Consider the following 16,441-nt stretch of genomic DNA (forward strand, 5'->3'; position numbering starts at 1 on the left):
GGATTGCCCTAATACAGTCTTCACAGAGCACTGCTTGAAGAGCGTTCAGAAGATCGCTCACAGCCTGCTTCGGTCCCTCCCGTGAGCTCCTCTAGCAGCACAGCTCCCGGGTTTGTCATTTCTGACATACTCCACCTAGAAAGTCCCCCGAGCTCAGGCCACGGCTACCTAGGCAGCTTGCCCATCCCCTCCCTACTTACCCTGAGCAGGGAGCTCAGCAGGGACTGCACGTCTACTGCTAAGCCCTAAATTTGGTAGAAATCAACATCCATTCACATTACAAGGTCAGTCCATAAATCACATCAGCTCAGGAGCAGACGCACATCATTCAGTTGTCCCTACTGCAGGAATGACACCATCCAGCAAAAAGGGAGCGTGGTATAGGCAGCGGGGAGGCAGCGATCATTTCAGCTGCTCCAGCTGCATCTGCCCGCGACTGCAAGTCAGAAGCACAAGACTGACGTTCAGGGGAACCAACTTCAATGCTCATTTACACAAGCATTCAAGGAAACATAGTCTGAAACCAATTTAACCTTGTTTTGCACTTGTACTTAATACTATTTTAAAACAAGGCTGAATCTCATTTGCTAATACAATTTCGCCAATCGGGAAATATACTGTCAGCATACATATTATACATATGCACAGCTACAAATAAATTAGCAGCTAAACATTCTTATCCACAGTCTCAATGTTTACAGTTTTATGTTGAAAAAGTGAATGACATTCTGTATTTATTGCCAGGTATGTTGTTTCATTTGATAGAAATGATAAAAAATAATTTTATATATAATAAAAAGAAATTACAAAAATAACAGTTACAAGGTACAGTTAAACAAACTTGAAATATGTGGGATAATCTAAAGAAAAATATCAAAATACATCTGTATTTTGAAAGTACTGTTCAGGAAAACACAGAAAGTATCATCTGTACTTATTTTTCTGCTTCTGGTCATAACATCCTTTACAACTTTAGTATGAAAAAATCTGAACATTTCCCAGCTTCCCTTTACACACAGATTGAAAGAGCCAATTTTCTAATGCCCAAATGATTATCAAATTTGAGTGAATTTGAGACACTGAAGTACCTGAATAAACTGACATTAAAAATAGTATCTTTATCATCATCAAAAGCTCATTTAGCATTTCAACTCCTAGCTCCAACTCCTGAGACAGTGACTTCTGCCACTTCTGGGGTCCGGTTTTCTTTCCAACTTTCAAGTAGAAAATGTATACAAGCTTGAATATTATTTGTTTTTAACCTAAGTGGTTTTAATAGACTATAGTAGACATTAACATGCTAAATTAAGGCGTAATTCCAAACTTAGCTTTGAATAGCTGTGATCTCTGTCACCAGACTTTTTACATTAAAAAAACCCTCACTTTTTCTGCACTCTGCGAAAGTTGAAGGCAGGATGCCGGGCTTGCTGGCTGAAAGGGGCACACCCACTCACTGCATTAATAAAACAAGGATACAGGGAGCTGCAGCTCTGAGCTGGGGGCGGGGGGGGGGGCTCCTGTCGCAGTCACCAAAGGACCGACCACCATAAACACCAGTGTCTACAAGGACAAAGGAATGAGAGAGAGACACTCCCACTTAGTAAGGCATCTCCTCTTGTGTGTCTAAAGTGCCGTATGTACACGGCTCTACAGGCTGAGGTAAGCTTTAAAGAGGTGTGAGGGGCTAGCCGTAAACATCCCTTGCTGCTACACCTACTGACCTTTGGCTGGTTAAAATACTACAATACATAGACTGTGCCTCTATTCTTCTTTCAGGTTTTCACATCTATCCATCTGGGAAAATGCAATTAAAACCCCCAACTTCTATTGTCTCTGGGATGGTCTCTTTGCCCATAAATACACCCGTAAAACCCAAAAGCCAAGCTGCTGCTTTGCACTTACTCTTATGCACTTTGATTTGGGGGCACGTGTTGAAAGCCATCAAGAGCAAACTGCAAGGACACAGGCTGACCTGTTGAAGTACTCTCAATTACCATTCCCAAAGCTACCATCCTCCTGTGGATATAGGACAGGGAATGTTAAGGAACCTCCACATCAGCCCAAGAAGCGATAAAGCAAAGGGCAGCTGTGGCGTGGCATTCAGTCAGCACCCCAAGCCAGTCCAGTCATAATATGGGTGGCTTCCTAGGGGAATACCACTGTTCTTGACCCTCCTTGATCCCAGTTACAGAGGCCATGCCATGAGACCTCAGAGGGAGAAATAGTGTGAAAGGGAATAGAAATGAAGGAGTCTTCAGGGCTCTGAAAGGAATATGAAGGACATCTCCCAAGGATAAAGTTAGCCAGGCTGCTGGTTGCAAAGAAGTGCTCACCACCAGTAAGTACCATGGGAAGGGGAACAAACGTTGCAGTCAAACATTTTAGCATAGATAAAAGGATCACTCCTTCAGTAGTTTCTGATAATAAGCAAGAACATTTTGAAGAGTGGTTAGTGAGATTTGAAGTGCTACTGCATGGTGGCATGTGTATTCTGCAAGACTTTTAGGCCAAGCTGGCTAAGTTTACAGCTATGATGACCCACTTAAAGGAACTTGGATCAGAGTTTAGCTCTACATGCAGCCTCCTCATCAACAAACTCCAGTGCGTTTGAATTTTGTTGCATCACCTGCTAGAGTTCTATTTTGCAGGTTCTGAGCTGTAACAGAACAAATGCAGAGAAAGAATCAGGATCACAGTTAAGATCAGCACCCGAGCACTGCTAACTCCCAGGTCTGTCCTCAGACCACATCTCTGAAATCTGCCTGGCTGCCACTACTCCAGCGAAAGAACCTGCCAGTAAAACCTTGCACAGAACATCGCTGACATGCACAACACAGTTTGCTCACCATGACATACAGCCCAGCAGTGAACAGGGCAAAAAGCAATCTGGTCAGCAAAAAGGTAAGATGCAGGTAGGGACAGCAACTAAGAGTGTCATATCTGCAGAGTTGTCTGATTCAGGCAGGCAACTTCAGTCTTTTCAGCTACACTGATTCTAGTGCAGCAAGAGCCATTTCTTTATTTGTCAAACTAATTTGTTTGTGAGGATGTGAGCGACTGACAGCCATTACCACACAAGATATGATACAGACAGGCACTGAACACAGCAGACTGGAAAAACAACACTGAAGAACATCTCCACCTTAAAGGTGTTATCTCGCCAACAAAATATATAGCAGATCTGCATTGGCCCAGACCATTACTTTCCCTGGCAAGGACTTGGGGACAAAGCTCCTTAAAACAGTAGTAATCATATTCCACTCATGCTCCTTTTTACTGCCAGCTGTAAACTAGCTCCACATGCATCATGGTTTTGCATCAAAATGTGCACAGACCAAACCCATATCCAAAGGGACAAGGTAGATCCAATTTACAACTTTGACAGGTCTGTGCACCCGAGGCTGAGCGTGCAGGAAATAGCCTGACATCTCACTTGGAGAACGGTTAAGACCTTCCTAGCAGAACTGGAGGCAGAGACACAACATCCTCTCACAAAGACCCAGCAGAAGAGCAGGGATTTGCCCTCCATTTTCAAGAAAACGTGAGACTAGCAGTGCTCACCAAGGCACCCCAGGAGAAGGTACGACTCAAGTTTGATCCCAGCTTGCAGCATCCCTTTGAAAGGACAAGCCCAAAGGAAACCACAGCTGCATTAGGAAATGGACTCATTGCATTAAATCATCTCAGTAATGAGATATCACATTGAAAATTGCTTGACTTTCAGCATATTTGAAACAAAACAAACAGAAGTATCCTTAGACAGCTGCATATTACTGGCAATACCAGCAAGAGGCTGATTGCTTGTTACAGAGGTGGATATGAAGTCTGAAGTCAGCACAGAGACTCTGAAATCTGTTTGCTTGTTACCAACCCAATATTAGGTTATTTCTTTTTATCATGCTTTTCTAATTTAAATGGAAGCTCCAGGTCCACCCTGCTGGCAATTGAAAATGTATTTACTAATTTGCTTTTCACTATTATGAAAGAACTGCCTGCAGAAAAACCTTTGCACTTCATCCAGATCATTGCATGCCTCAAGAGGTAAGGCACTGGAAAAATCTCTCTGAAGCTGAATTGTTCCTATATTATTACACTCCAGAGTTAACACTCAGGCAAGATAACTGCAGCAAGATCAGACAGAACTATTGTTCCTATTTAGAGACACCATTACGCATTTCTGCATATATTTTTATCATCTTAACTCTTCCTTTTCTAAAGCTATTGGCTAGTAACAGCCTTTTTCCTTGCAGAATCAGACAAGGCTGCCTTGAGTATGCTAATAATGCAGGTTCCCAGCCAGCAATTTTATATCCCTCCCCAGTTCAGGCAGATGACAAGCACACATGACCTAGGAAAGCATTTTTGGTAACACATGAATTTTCACTTCCTTGATGGAAATCAGGGTCCTTCATTTCATTCCCGCTGAACGGACCCGGTGCTGCTCATGAGAGCAGCAGACTGATAAGAGGCCTAGAGGGCCAGCAACAGAGAGAAGGTGGGACAAACCAGGGAAAGCAAGCTAGCTGGCAGTGTGGCTTTTCCTTCCATCTCCCAGAACAGCAGCAGCTTGCAAGGGGAGAATTAACAGGATCAACTATTTACCTGAGGATGAATCTGTGGTTTATCACATGTGGCCTCAAAATCCAGCACTAAGAAGTAGTGATATCTCTGTGGAGGGAAGGATGACATTGCTGCCATGGAAGCTCCAAAGCCGTGGGACGCCAGTTTCCTGCTTACGATGGAGCCGTACCCTTTGAGAACACCAGCCGGGAGGAGGGAGCACACAGCTTGTCTCACCCTCGGAAGTAAGTTTCGGGGAAACTTGGCTGCTCCAGTATGGAGGAGTGCTACCATTGAACATCCAGAGGCATCTGAAACTGAAGAGAGACTCCTGTTACTTATGCACATATACATCTCACCTCTGCTACTACTCTCTCCATCCTCACTCTGCTGTCATAGATTTTCTCTGTGCTTCCTAGTGTAGGGTCTGGCATTAGAAATCTGAAATAACACAGTAGCCCGCTCTAAGCACGACAGGTGGCATTTGGATGGAGCTCGAGGTGTCTAGAAGCACGGGCAACTGGAAATTAACCTCTGCAAACAGCTCTAAATTAAGAGCTATGAGAGACAGTCACTGTTCCAGGTGCCAGATCACACATCCCCACTGAACCTTATCATAGCAGAATACACTATAAATCACTTAAGCATATATAGTCTGATCCGAAAACCACTGAAATTTCTGGGAAGGTCTTTAGTCTTTTCATATACAACGCAACTTCCGAAACATGGTAGGAATTAAATACAGTAAGACACATACCAACACTACAACCCATCAAAACAGCTTGGCACTGGAAACGCCTATTAGTCGCACCCAAACCTCCCACTTCCATTATAAATCCACGTGTCTGCTGGCTAAAAGGATGCTCTCCACAGAGGTTTGCGCTTGCTCTGTATACTAGGTTTCACACAGATGTGACTGTAGTGCTCTATTAGACTTCTTGCTTCAGACACTTTTCAGAGGAGGAGATTGGCGCAACAATCCCAAATATGAACTGCCAAGACCAAATTTTCCTTTTAGTAAAATGCAAGCAAGACTCAATAGGTCTCCCTCCCTCCTAACCAGAAAAAAAAAAACAAAAACACTGATGCAGCCATCATCTTGTGAAGCTTCTGTTATACACCTTACCCATCTGATAGGGTCCAAACTTCCCCCCACCCCTTTTCTTCTAAACTGTCACAGACAAAATTTCACAGAACTGCCACCGCCCAAGGAACGTCGACCTCAGGGCTGTTAACGGATACACACTCATCAGGGTACGAGCTCAAGCTCAACTCATGGAGGTGCGACAGAGGTGGGTATAGGGCAAAACAGGTGAATCGCAACAGCTCAGTCTTCTAGAACACGGATGTGAGTGCATATACATATATATACACACCTCTCTACGTAGACATGGATATAGGGACACGGCCAAGCCAGGAAGCAATTCCCCACGCAAACCACATGCGATGCCCCTCCACAGGGGCTCACGATCTGGCTTGGGCCAGGAGACATAGGGCATCGCCTGCTTGTGGCTCTGGGCAGGAACGGCCTCATGGGGAGTGCAGGGCCACGTGCCTCCCATTCGCATGGTTTCTCCATGCTGGGCCATGGAGCCCAGCCTCCCCACATGTGTGCACTTGCTTTTTTGCTGCTTGGTGGAGGGCAGGAAGTGCCCCGCCGCGCAACGCAGAGCGGCTGCACTTTCTCCACGAAACACGAAAGATGGAAAGCAGCAGACTCGCGGTCTGCGAATAAAGTCGCTATTTGCACAAAAGACAGCATTTGCTCTTTCCTATCCGTTAGTCCATCAGGTAAATAATGCACGTGCCAAAACACACACTTAATGAGGTAAATAATATGCCTTGAATAACAGCTAAATCTGTATTTACCTGAGAGACCAGGAAAAACTCGGAAAGACCAGATTAGGAGATAATTGCGGCTGAGCAGGTTGTGTGCTTCAAGTAAACACACATTTTGTAACCTTCCCTTTCACAGGTTTAGAGTTGAAGGAACACCCAGGCACACCACGGATGGCAATGAAAGCAGGGGAGGTGGTTTAAGGTGGAGCCACTCCCCACGCTGCCAGTTCCATGGTGTAAATTGCTTTGCACCTTGTGGCTTTCACCTTCTGGGGAGATGCACGCTTTATTAAAGCGGCATGGCAGGCAGCAGATACCCACAAAACTAAAAACCAATTAAAAAAAAATGCCGTAACAGCTACACTCCAAGCCCAACACTTTATTTATCCTAAAGGGGATCACTTTTCCATCTACAGCTTTTACTATCATTAATAAATGCATTGCAGCCAAATAGAAGTTATATTCACTTCTAACCTGTCCCAGATAAGAGATATTTGAGGTATACCTGCCTTAAATCTTCAAGCTATCAGCTGTGAATCTGAAGGTCTACCACAGCAGATATAATATCTTGGAATAAAGCAGCTTGTATGTTAGTTGTGGTAAAACCTGGTCCTTAGCCTACTGCATAAAGTAAAATATAGAGTTGGAGTGGGGGAGGCAGGCAGACTCCAACCCCTATATCAAACACAGGCAATAAAATATACCACATTATCCACCTACACACAGCAAAATCAGTACTTCTCTAATATATTTTAACTGGCAAGACTAGGGCATCAAACACGATCCCCATGAATCTTCAGGCAGGTCTGCACCATGCAGCGCAGAGAGGTCCCTGAGCTGACACTAACTGAGCCAGCGTGTCCACACTGCACCACGCAGCAAAGATAAGCCCGGCCTTCCTGGCAGCGTTCAGACACGTCCCTGCACGGACACAGCAGCACAATCCCACACCCAGGCACGTTCAGCTCACGCAGGTATTGTGGAAATAACAGCTAGAGCTAGTGCCTGTTTATACTGAGCAACTGCACGTCACCCACGTCTAATGACAAGAAGAGGCTTCCTACCTGAAATCCAGTCTCCCCACCCGCTCTCCCAGTGCCGCGGAGCGAGCTATGCACTGAACACAGGTATGCGAGTGGGGCACTGCACGCCGATTCCCTCAGCGCACAGAGAAAGGCAAGCCCACCACCAGTCCACGCTTTCGGCCAAGTGAAGTTTTAACTGTATGTTTACTCAGACCCTGCTCTGGGGGCCCCAGGAAGACCTTACATCTTTCTTGGTGAGGTCAGAATGCCTCAGAGCACAAGACTGCTGGTGAGCGCACACATTTTACTGGAATCATGTAAATTTAGGACTGCTATGACAATGCAAGGCACTAGTAATTATCCCGTATTTATTGCAAAAGACAGCAATGCAAGCATGCAACTTCAAAAATTACAAACCCTGCTCTAGCCAGACAAATTCACACATTGAATGATTCTATTTCCAAACCTAAGTAAAATACCATAGATATATTTCTTATGCACAAAAGGTCAGATTATAATCTCAGACAGTGCAGGCTGTCACATCTGGCATTCAACCCTACTAGGTTAACATTTCATATCACACAGCTCCAATTCCTTACACACATATATATATGAAACATAATGGGACCATGAACCAAGGCTGGACTTCAAGAATTATTTTGACAGATTGTACATAGACCTAGGAAAATGTGACAGCACTTATATCTGCAACACCCAATAACACAGGAAAGAGCCATGTGTGGTGGGTTTCAGCTGGAAGATAAAGTTAGTATTATGTGCTGTATAATAGTGTGTCACACATGACATCACCAGCTATAATCAGCAACTGTCTTTAAAAAAAAACAAAAAAAACCCTCTGGACCTTCAGTGCAGGTAACAGGACAAGCTCAGGCTGACCATGGTTCTTACTTGTTAGAGGTCAAAGCACACGGACTAAAGCATTTCATGCACTAAAGCATGACAGTTTGATCACTAGCGAGCAAGGGAAGCCAAAAGGCAAGTGCCAGCTGTAGCGGCCGGCTTGCCAGGGGCCCCACCAAGTGTGAAGCGAAGAAGTTGTGCTGGCGGCTATCACCCTCCAGGCTTCACACCGAGGAAGCTGCTCAGTAGGAGCCAAAAGCAGCAACTAACAGGATGGGAAACTAATAGTGTGTGAAGAATGGCTGCGACAAAGCCAGGAGGGCATCACAAGCACTCTCCTCAACTGGCAGGACAGCCCCAAAGCCACAGGTAAATGCACAGAGATGTACACCATGCAAGCTGCACAGGATACACATGCATCAATGGTGAGATAAATTAGCCTACAAACTTGAGCTTGATTGACTTTCTGGTTGGAAAAAGTAAGTATTAATGCTACGCACAAATATAATTAAAAATCATATGGCAACAAAACAGGGCATAACTTTAACAGCTTGTTTTTCACCCAAAAATATTCCCCTTCACTGTTCAGTTTGACAAGCTGATGCAGGGACGGGGAAAGAAGGCAAACACCTAAGTTAAGATCGGAAGGGCAACCCAAGAAAGGATCTGTTCTAGCAGAGCCTCCATTTACAAGTTAAATTACTTTATATTACAGTAAAATGGCCTTTCATAGTATTATTTAAAAAAATAAAATAACATAAAGGGAAAGGCAAACTAAAATTAAAAAAATTTTTTGAGAGCGCTTTGTGAGCAGTATATTTTATTTCCTGTCCAAAGCCTGGGTGCTAGTAGCTGTGATTCCTGGTCTCTGACAGGAAATTGAATTCTAGGCTAGAGCAATCAAAAATTACCCAAAAAGTAGGCAGATTTGTCTCATTTTATTGAATTATTTTTGTAAATATAAAAAGGTAAAAACATATGGTAATAAAGATGCTTTTTGTAGAAGAAAATTGCACATATTTAGCAACACCTGGAACCTGGAGTGTGGCAAAAAAATGCAGACTCCCATTTTGGTAGCTGTTCAAATGCATACTCAGAGGTCGAATGTGAGCCCATATTTCAGTTTTGTGAAGATATAACTGAAGAACAATAGAGATGACTCCGTTTTTCAAATCAACTTTAACCTGAAAGCAAGTATTTCATTAAAGGGATTGCTGTTCAAAAGCTACAGCACCTGGCTAGCTCGTGAGGCAGGAAATGGGAGACTAAGAACAAAACCACCTTATCCACTGTCACTGTCCAAACTTGCAAAAAAAATACATAAAGTAAAACAAACAACAAAACACAAAGCTTTTAGAACCGTTTTAATAATGTAATTAATTTTAGACAGGTAAATTGGATTCTTTAATTTGGTAGCCTCATAGTTGTCACCCCTTTAACATTAGTCCAGTACACTTCCATGATTGCACGCCCTTTCATTTTCGTTAGGTTTGTCTGAGGCACTGCTTGACAACCAAACCCCTATTTTGGAAAATTTGTAATGTAAGCTTCCCAAAGCATTGCCATGAAATGCCTATACACTGTCCCATCATTACTCATCACAAACATCTTGGTATTAATCATTTTGTTTTTACAGCACTCCAGAATTGCACCCAGTCTCTTCCCACTACAGAGGAAGAGTGGAGGCCCCTGTTCTCAAGAACTTACAGTCTAAAATTAGACGCAATACAACAAGTGAGGGTACGAGCAGAGAAGAATGAGGGTTACAGCAGTAAAGTTAGGCAACTGCTCATTTAAAAGTGAGGCATATCTTGGTAGTTCAGTTAAAATTCAACCTGACTGTTGATTCGCTATTTGGAGGCATTATGGTAGAAATGAGCAAACAAGGAAAGGGTTGACTAAAAGGTGGAGGACACTCTGGTTAAGGAAGCTTTCTCCTGTCTCTCACGCTCATCCTTCCCGCTGCGTTCCTTGGCAGACACGTCAAACACCGCCCGAGCACCCGCTCTTCCATTGTGAAACCACAGACGCGGTGGATTGTGGGATCACAATGTCGGGGACCAGGCAGCGGTTACGGGAGAAGCCCTTCCTGGGGCTAGCACACCCTACGAGGCTGGGAAACAAACACAGCTCAGTTCACTTGACAACATAGCAAAACCCGAACAAGACTTAACGCTGGTAGGACATGAACTCCTCTGAACAGACCACCCCGAAGCATTCCCAAAGATGCACAGCACAATTCCACTCCAGTCTTACTAGGCCACCTTTGCTAGGCAACCCACTTTTGTCAGCTCCTTGACTGGTCTCTTAAGACAGGCTTTACTGTGTATTTTTAAATCTTCTCCAAGAGTGACTGTTGATAAGCAAATGGATCTAAGGTGAAGTCTGAAGAAGTTCCACATACTAAAGCACTGGACACACAGTGAGAAAATGTGGATGAAGGAAGCAACAAAAATTAAAACAAAACAACAAACGGACATGCACAAGATGAGATTGGAAAGCTACAGTGGAAGAGTGAATTCAGTACTAAAGATAAGAAACAGGTAGTGAGGATCAGATCAAGAACCCTCTAGTCCAGTGTCCTCTCTTGGCACAGGATCCATAAGAAACGCACTGGGGTGAAGTTACACAAAATGGGGTTAGTCAGTGCAACAGTTCTCGAGGACAAAAGGAGGCAAGCCCACAAGCCCGTCCTTCCTTCTCAGTCCTGCGCTCCTGCTGATTATCTCATGCCAGTTCCTGTGCTCGTCAGGGCCCCCTGCAAGCTGATTCAACCACAGTAACCCATCAAAGGGCTAATGCAGCTGGAATAAAATACAGTTAAAACAAGATAGTTTCCTGCTGGGCTAGTGAGAGGAATCAGCTCAGGGACAGGCTGCATGAGTACCAAAGTTCAAAGGAGGAGGTTAGCCCACATTAGCAGAAGCAGGAGAGAGATGCTGAACGGCAGCTGGGAGCTGTTTGGTCCGCTCAGCCACTCACCAGACCACACACTCGGGCCAGGACACCTGTGCCTGGGATGGCATGACATTTTGCAGAAAATGGAAGAGGTAACTCAGTCCTAGCATCATAAACACTTAAAGCTTAAAGCCAGAAAGCCCATCGGACCATCCTGTCTGAATCTCATGTAATGCTCGCCATAAAGTTTCCACCTCATTACTCCTGAATTGAGCCCAAAGGTTTGAACATCTTTCAGAAAAGTTTTTGGCCTTAAATTGCAGCATCAGCTATGGAGGCTCACCCCTACTGTCAGACAGTTTGTTCCAATGGTCAATCACTTCACTCTCAAAAAAGAGCAAAACTTTGTTTTCATTCAAAATTTCCAAGCCCTGGTCTTTGGAATAGGTTCTGCAATTTACAGCATTTCAATGCTCTCAATCCACAGAAGAGGTCCCAGTGCCTTAAGAAATCAATCTGTAGCTACTACATTACTCATCAGTAAAAGCTACTATTGCACATTAGCCTAATTAGTAAAAAGCAGAAATACCAGACCTCCCTTTGTGTAATGGAATCTAGCATGCACAATTACTCAATTTTCATGCACACGAATGCCACAGTTGTTCAAACCAGGTATACAGCTGCACACCTTCATTAGCTGAAAAATCAACTTGAAGGTTAACACCCGAAAGAGACAAACAAATCTCAGTCCAGACTCAGGAAGACAACACTTGCGTTGCTTGATACATTGTTCACATTTGATCTTCACAAATGAATTCCAGAAATGTTAAAAGAAAGTACTGTACTTGGCAGAAGATCTGCCCTGGTGATGGAGGCAAATGCTTCAAGTAGGGCAACAGCTACAACAGAGCATGGTTTCACACAACCTGGTCTCAGTGACCCTGGAAGACCAGCTGGGGAAGATGCTGACCCTAATATCCAGCCACAACCAGGGAAGAAATAGCAACTAACAAATACAATTAAAACTACCAAAAATTTTGGCTATAACTGAGGTATCATCATCTGCAGAATGTACCTGGAGAAAATACGACTACTCAGCTGGTATTTGGCCACCATAGGTAACCTGTCGTAGCTGAGAGAAGTTGCCAGAGGGTATCCTACCAGCAACAGCTACCACCTCTGTTCTAGGTTACACTTCATGCACAACAACTTGTCCTCTTCTCCCACCATCTCCCTGCTTGCCTTTGTATCGTGCTGCATGCTGTCCAGTCGTATTAAACACCAGGAATCTCTAGGATAACTGCTTCCAGCAATACCATGTGCTTCAGATCCAAGCAAAGGCTTTTGAAAAATGTGTATCTGCTTAATAGTTTCCAGTGTTCTCTTATCAACACTGCTTCTGATGGCCAGTCCTATGCAGTTGACTTTAATTCACTCTTCACCATACCTCACCCTCGGTAGTTTCAGTGCCCTTTATTGGAAGGTGGCTACCAGATCAATACAGGAGCAGGGTTAAGTGCAGAAATTTCACACATGAGATCTCCTTCAGAACTCTTCCAAAATTAAAGGGAAGAAAGATTTAAGACCTTCCAAAATTAACAGAGCCAAAACAAGATAAGCACCGAAACAGCTGTAATTGGGTCTCCTAAAGGAATCAAGTTTAAGTTAAGTATCTCAACTGCAAAGCAAAAACTTAAGTTCGCACCAAATCATATCAGTGTACGCTCAATCCAAAGACTTCTTTATTTAGCATCAGGCACATTAGCATTTTCTTTTTAATGCTGTAGGTTTTGCTCCTCTGGAATTTGGTAAGACTTAAATCCGTCTGGCTATACACATTAACCTTTTTTTGTTCATGCGCGTGCGAGAGAGAGAGAGAGAGAGAGAGAGAGAGAGAGAGAGAGAGAGAGAGAGAGAGACCACTTATGCAGAGCAACCCAAAGTTTGAGGGGCAAGAACCATAGGAACCATAAAAGGGGCCACTCTTTGAAGCAAGACAAGTATTCAGTCCACATTATAAATTAATATCAAAGTTCAGTTGCAAAGGCCAAAACTCAGTGCTTTAAAAGGGAAACAAAAATAGCTGAAATCACATTTCCCAAGCCCACGCACTGAAGAGTAACCAACTGGACTTCTAACACATTATTTATTTTAAGTATAGTTCATTCTCCGAATAAAAGCTCATATGCCAACTTTAATATCACTTGATATGGGATGCTACAACACTGTAAAGAGCAACAAGATGCTACAACAAATTCAAGTTACTTTTCAACCTCCCTCCCACAAAAAAACCCTCAAAGAAGTATCTAACAGCATCTGATGCTATGAGTCCCTTTGAGATGTACCTGCGCAGAGCCCGCCATAGTTCATCCTTCCTGAGGTACAGTGCAAGCATTTCCCAACCAGAAAAGTTACCCCGGTCCCATGCATTGCAGATGAAAGAATATTAGAGCTCAGACTAAATGGGAGCTACCAATCCACCCATTTCTGAAACCAAAAGCTTAAAAGGAAGAGAGATCAGTAAGCATAAAGTAAAACAAATGTCAGACTTATTAGCAAATAGACCAGCAATGACCACGTAAATCCACCAGACACAGGACTTGTAAAACACAGAACATAAGGAGTAAATGACAACATCCCCTTGTACGTTTTAGTTCAGAACACCTGTAACAGCACAGCAGAGAGAAAAGGGAGAAGAAATTCCTATGCCCAGTCAGGAAACAAACAGATCCTGCACTTCTAAGCCTGCTCAAGTTTACTTCAGAGCCTCAGGACCCGAGAGCGGTGGCCAGCGCAGGCTCACAGGAAAACCCCCAAGCCTCCAGGTCCCCGCCACCCCCGCTCCCCCCATCCCAAGGGGCAAGAGAAGCCCCCAGCACGCGCCCAGCTTGCTGCCGAGACACCGGCTCCCTCCCCAAGCTCGAGGAGCGCCCGGTCCCGCCGTGAGGTGCCCCTGCCCGCGGCACCGCCAGGCCAGCGAGGCCCCCGGCGCAGCGGCGAGGGAGGGGGCCCGGCCCGAGCCCCGGGGCAGGGCCCGGGGCGGCGGCGTCGAGTGCACGAGGTGCCGGCCCGCCGCAGCCCGCCGCCGCAGCGGGCCTCCTCCGGGCTCGGGCCGCGGCCGCCCCCTGCCTCGCCACGGCCGCCGCCCCGCGCGCCCCCCGGCCCCGGGTCGCCGCCGCCGCCGCCGCGGGGGGCCAGGCCGCGCCCCCAGCCCAGGCCTCCACCCCGCGCCCCGGGCCACGGCGGCCCCGTCCCTCCGCCAGGCCCGCCGGCCCCCCGGCGCCGGCCGCGCCCCGCGCCGCGCAGGCCGCCGCCCGGCCCCCCCCGGGGCGAGGGCCGCCTGGCCCGGCCCAGCCCCCCCGCCCCACACGCTCCGCACCACGAGTCCCCAACACCGCCGCTCACCTCCGCGCACTCTGACCCCCGACCCCGCTCTGAGCGACGGCGCCGCCGGCCAACCGCAGCGCCGCCTGCCGCCGCCGGGGGCGGGGCTTCCTCCCCGCCGCGCCCCCCCGCGCAGGCGCTCGCTGCCCGCCGCGGCGCGGGGCACGCTGGGGCTTGTAGTGCGGCGCCGCCTCCCGCGTCGCCTCCCGCGCCCTGCCCCGCCGTGTGGGCCGCGCCTCGACCCCGCCGCCCGCCGCCCCCGGGCCGCGCCCGCGCTGCCGGGGCCGGGGGAGGCCGCCCGCCTGCCCGCGGCGGCGCCGCTTCCCCACGGGCCGTCACTTCACGGCTGCCTCCTCGGGGCACCCGGGCTCCCCTCGTCCCGCAGGATCCCCAGCACCTGCTCCTGGGCCGGCCCCGGGGACGGGACGCCCCCCCGGCCCCACGGGACACCCCTGCGTGGCAGCAGGGACCGCGACCGTGTCCCAAGCGCCACCCACCATGCCCACCGCGGCCACCTGCAGGGGTCAGGCCACCTCCCAATGGCTCCACAGACCACTCTCTTTGTCCCCAACAGCACCCTGGTGTCCCCAGGCCATTGCTTCTGTGGCCAGTGCCACCCCTCGTGTCCCCAGGCGGTTGTGTCTGTGGCCAGTGCCACCCTTCATGTCCTCATGGCCCATCTCCTTGCATCCTCACAGGCCACCTCACTTTGTTCACAAGAGCCACCTGTTTGTGTCCCCAAAGGTCCTCCCGCTCGTGTCTTCTGGAATCGCCCCTTTGTGTCCTCACAGGCTGCCCTTGTTTGTCCCCACAGCCCATCCTTTGTGTCCCTAAAGGCCACTCCCCTGTGTCTTCCCTGGTCACCCCCTTGTGTCCTTCTAGGCTGCTCCTATGTCCCCAAGGGCCCCTCATCGAACCTCATCTGTCACAGAGCCAGACGCTCCCACAGCTCAGCTGGGACTGGCACTGGTTGTGACACAGTGAGAGTGTGAGGGGGACATGCTGCGGGGATGGGTCACAGCCGGCACTGGTCACCACCAGCCTCTGCTGCCTCTTCTCGAGGCAGGTGTTGAAGCCAGGCACAGCTCCCTGCAATGGGAGCAGGGCCTCCAGCACCACATGACACCTGGGGACACCGCAATCCCCAGGGCACACCATATCTTGCAGCCACTCCACACAGCCGTGATGAGCAGTAACATGCAGGGGTTTTGAGCCAAGATGAGTGATAAAGCTGCAAGTGGCCTCCTCAGCGTCTAGAGGGCTACACAGTCCGAGGGCCTGGCTAGTATGGGGATCACAGCTATAATTCGCAGTTAGGGTTATGATGGCCAAGGGAGGCCAGTGTCCATTTGCTGCACAAAGCCTACAGCTCAGCCCAAGCCATCTCAAGACACTGGAAACTGTCTCACACTAAGCGTAGCAGATTTAACGTAGGTGTTCCTGAGCTGGTCATTTTAAATGCATTCAGGTAAGACAGCCAGAGTTTGAATGCATACTTATAAAATGGGATTCAGTAAAGTTAAAGTGTCAGCAATTCTGGTTTTCAGCAAACTCAACACTCAGCTTTAAATAAAACATCACATGTGCATAGAATGAATATCAACAGTTTTGGAGAGACACCACTTCCCCCTGTCCTGGGACAGAGCTGTCTGCAGGGTGAGATGGATTCCCGGGTGAGAAGGAGAAACTTCCTTCTCTTTCTTGAACATGGATCTTTGCTGGAATAAGGAAAGCAGTATTGTCCCAGAAGGAACATCCGAGGCCCTGCTTCACATCATGCCTTCCTCCTGCATCTGCCCCAAGCCAACACCTGCTAGACATCTTGCTAAATCTTTGAAGAAACACACAAACTAGCTCAGAGGTTCAACTCCATT

General features: G+C 47.3%; 1 protein-coding gene across 3 annotated transcripts in view; it reads right to left on the minus strand.

The window, feature by feature from the left end:
• Window positions 1-14,678, minus strand: part of ERI3 (ERI1 exoribonuclease family member 3) — a 148,977-nt gene extending 134,299 nt beyond the window's left edge. The window contains exons 1-2 of one of the 3 annotated variants that reach the window (XM_064516108.1): window positions 14,589-14,678; window positions 4,603-4,877 (exon numbers count right to left, since the gene is read on the minus strand). In XM_064516108.1, coding sequence (XP_064372178.1) covers window positions 4,603-4,854 — 252 coding nt within the window. In that variant the 5' untranslated portion in view covers window positions 4,855-4,877; window positions 14,589-14,678. Of the gene's footprint in view, window positions 1-4,602; window positions 4,878-14,562 lie in introns of all 3 variants that reach the window. The other 2 variants (XM_064516109.1, XM_064516110.1) reach the window with 2 other exon arrangements.
• Window positions 14,679-16,441: the final 1,763 nt, after the last annotated feature.

Source organism: Dromaius novaehollandiae, chromosome 8 (genome assembly GCF_036370855.1).
Source record: "Dromaius novaehollandiae isolate bDroNov1 chromosome 8, bDroNov1.hap1, whole genome shotgun sequence".
In the NCBI taxonomy this organism is placed as follows: Eukaryota; Metazoa; Chordata; class Aves; order Casuariiformes; family Dromaiidae; genus Dromaius; species Dromaius novaehollandiae.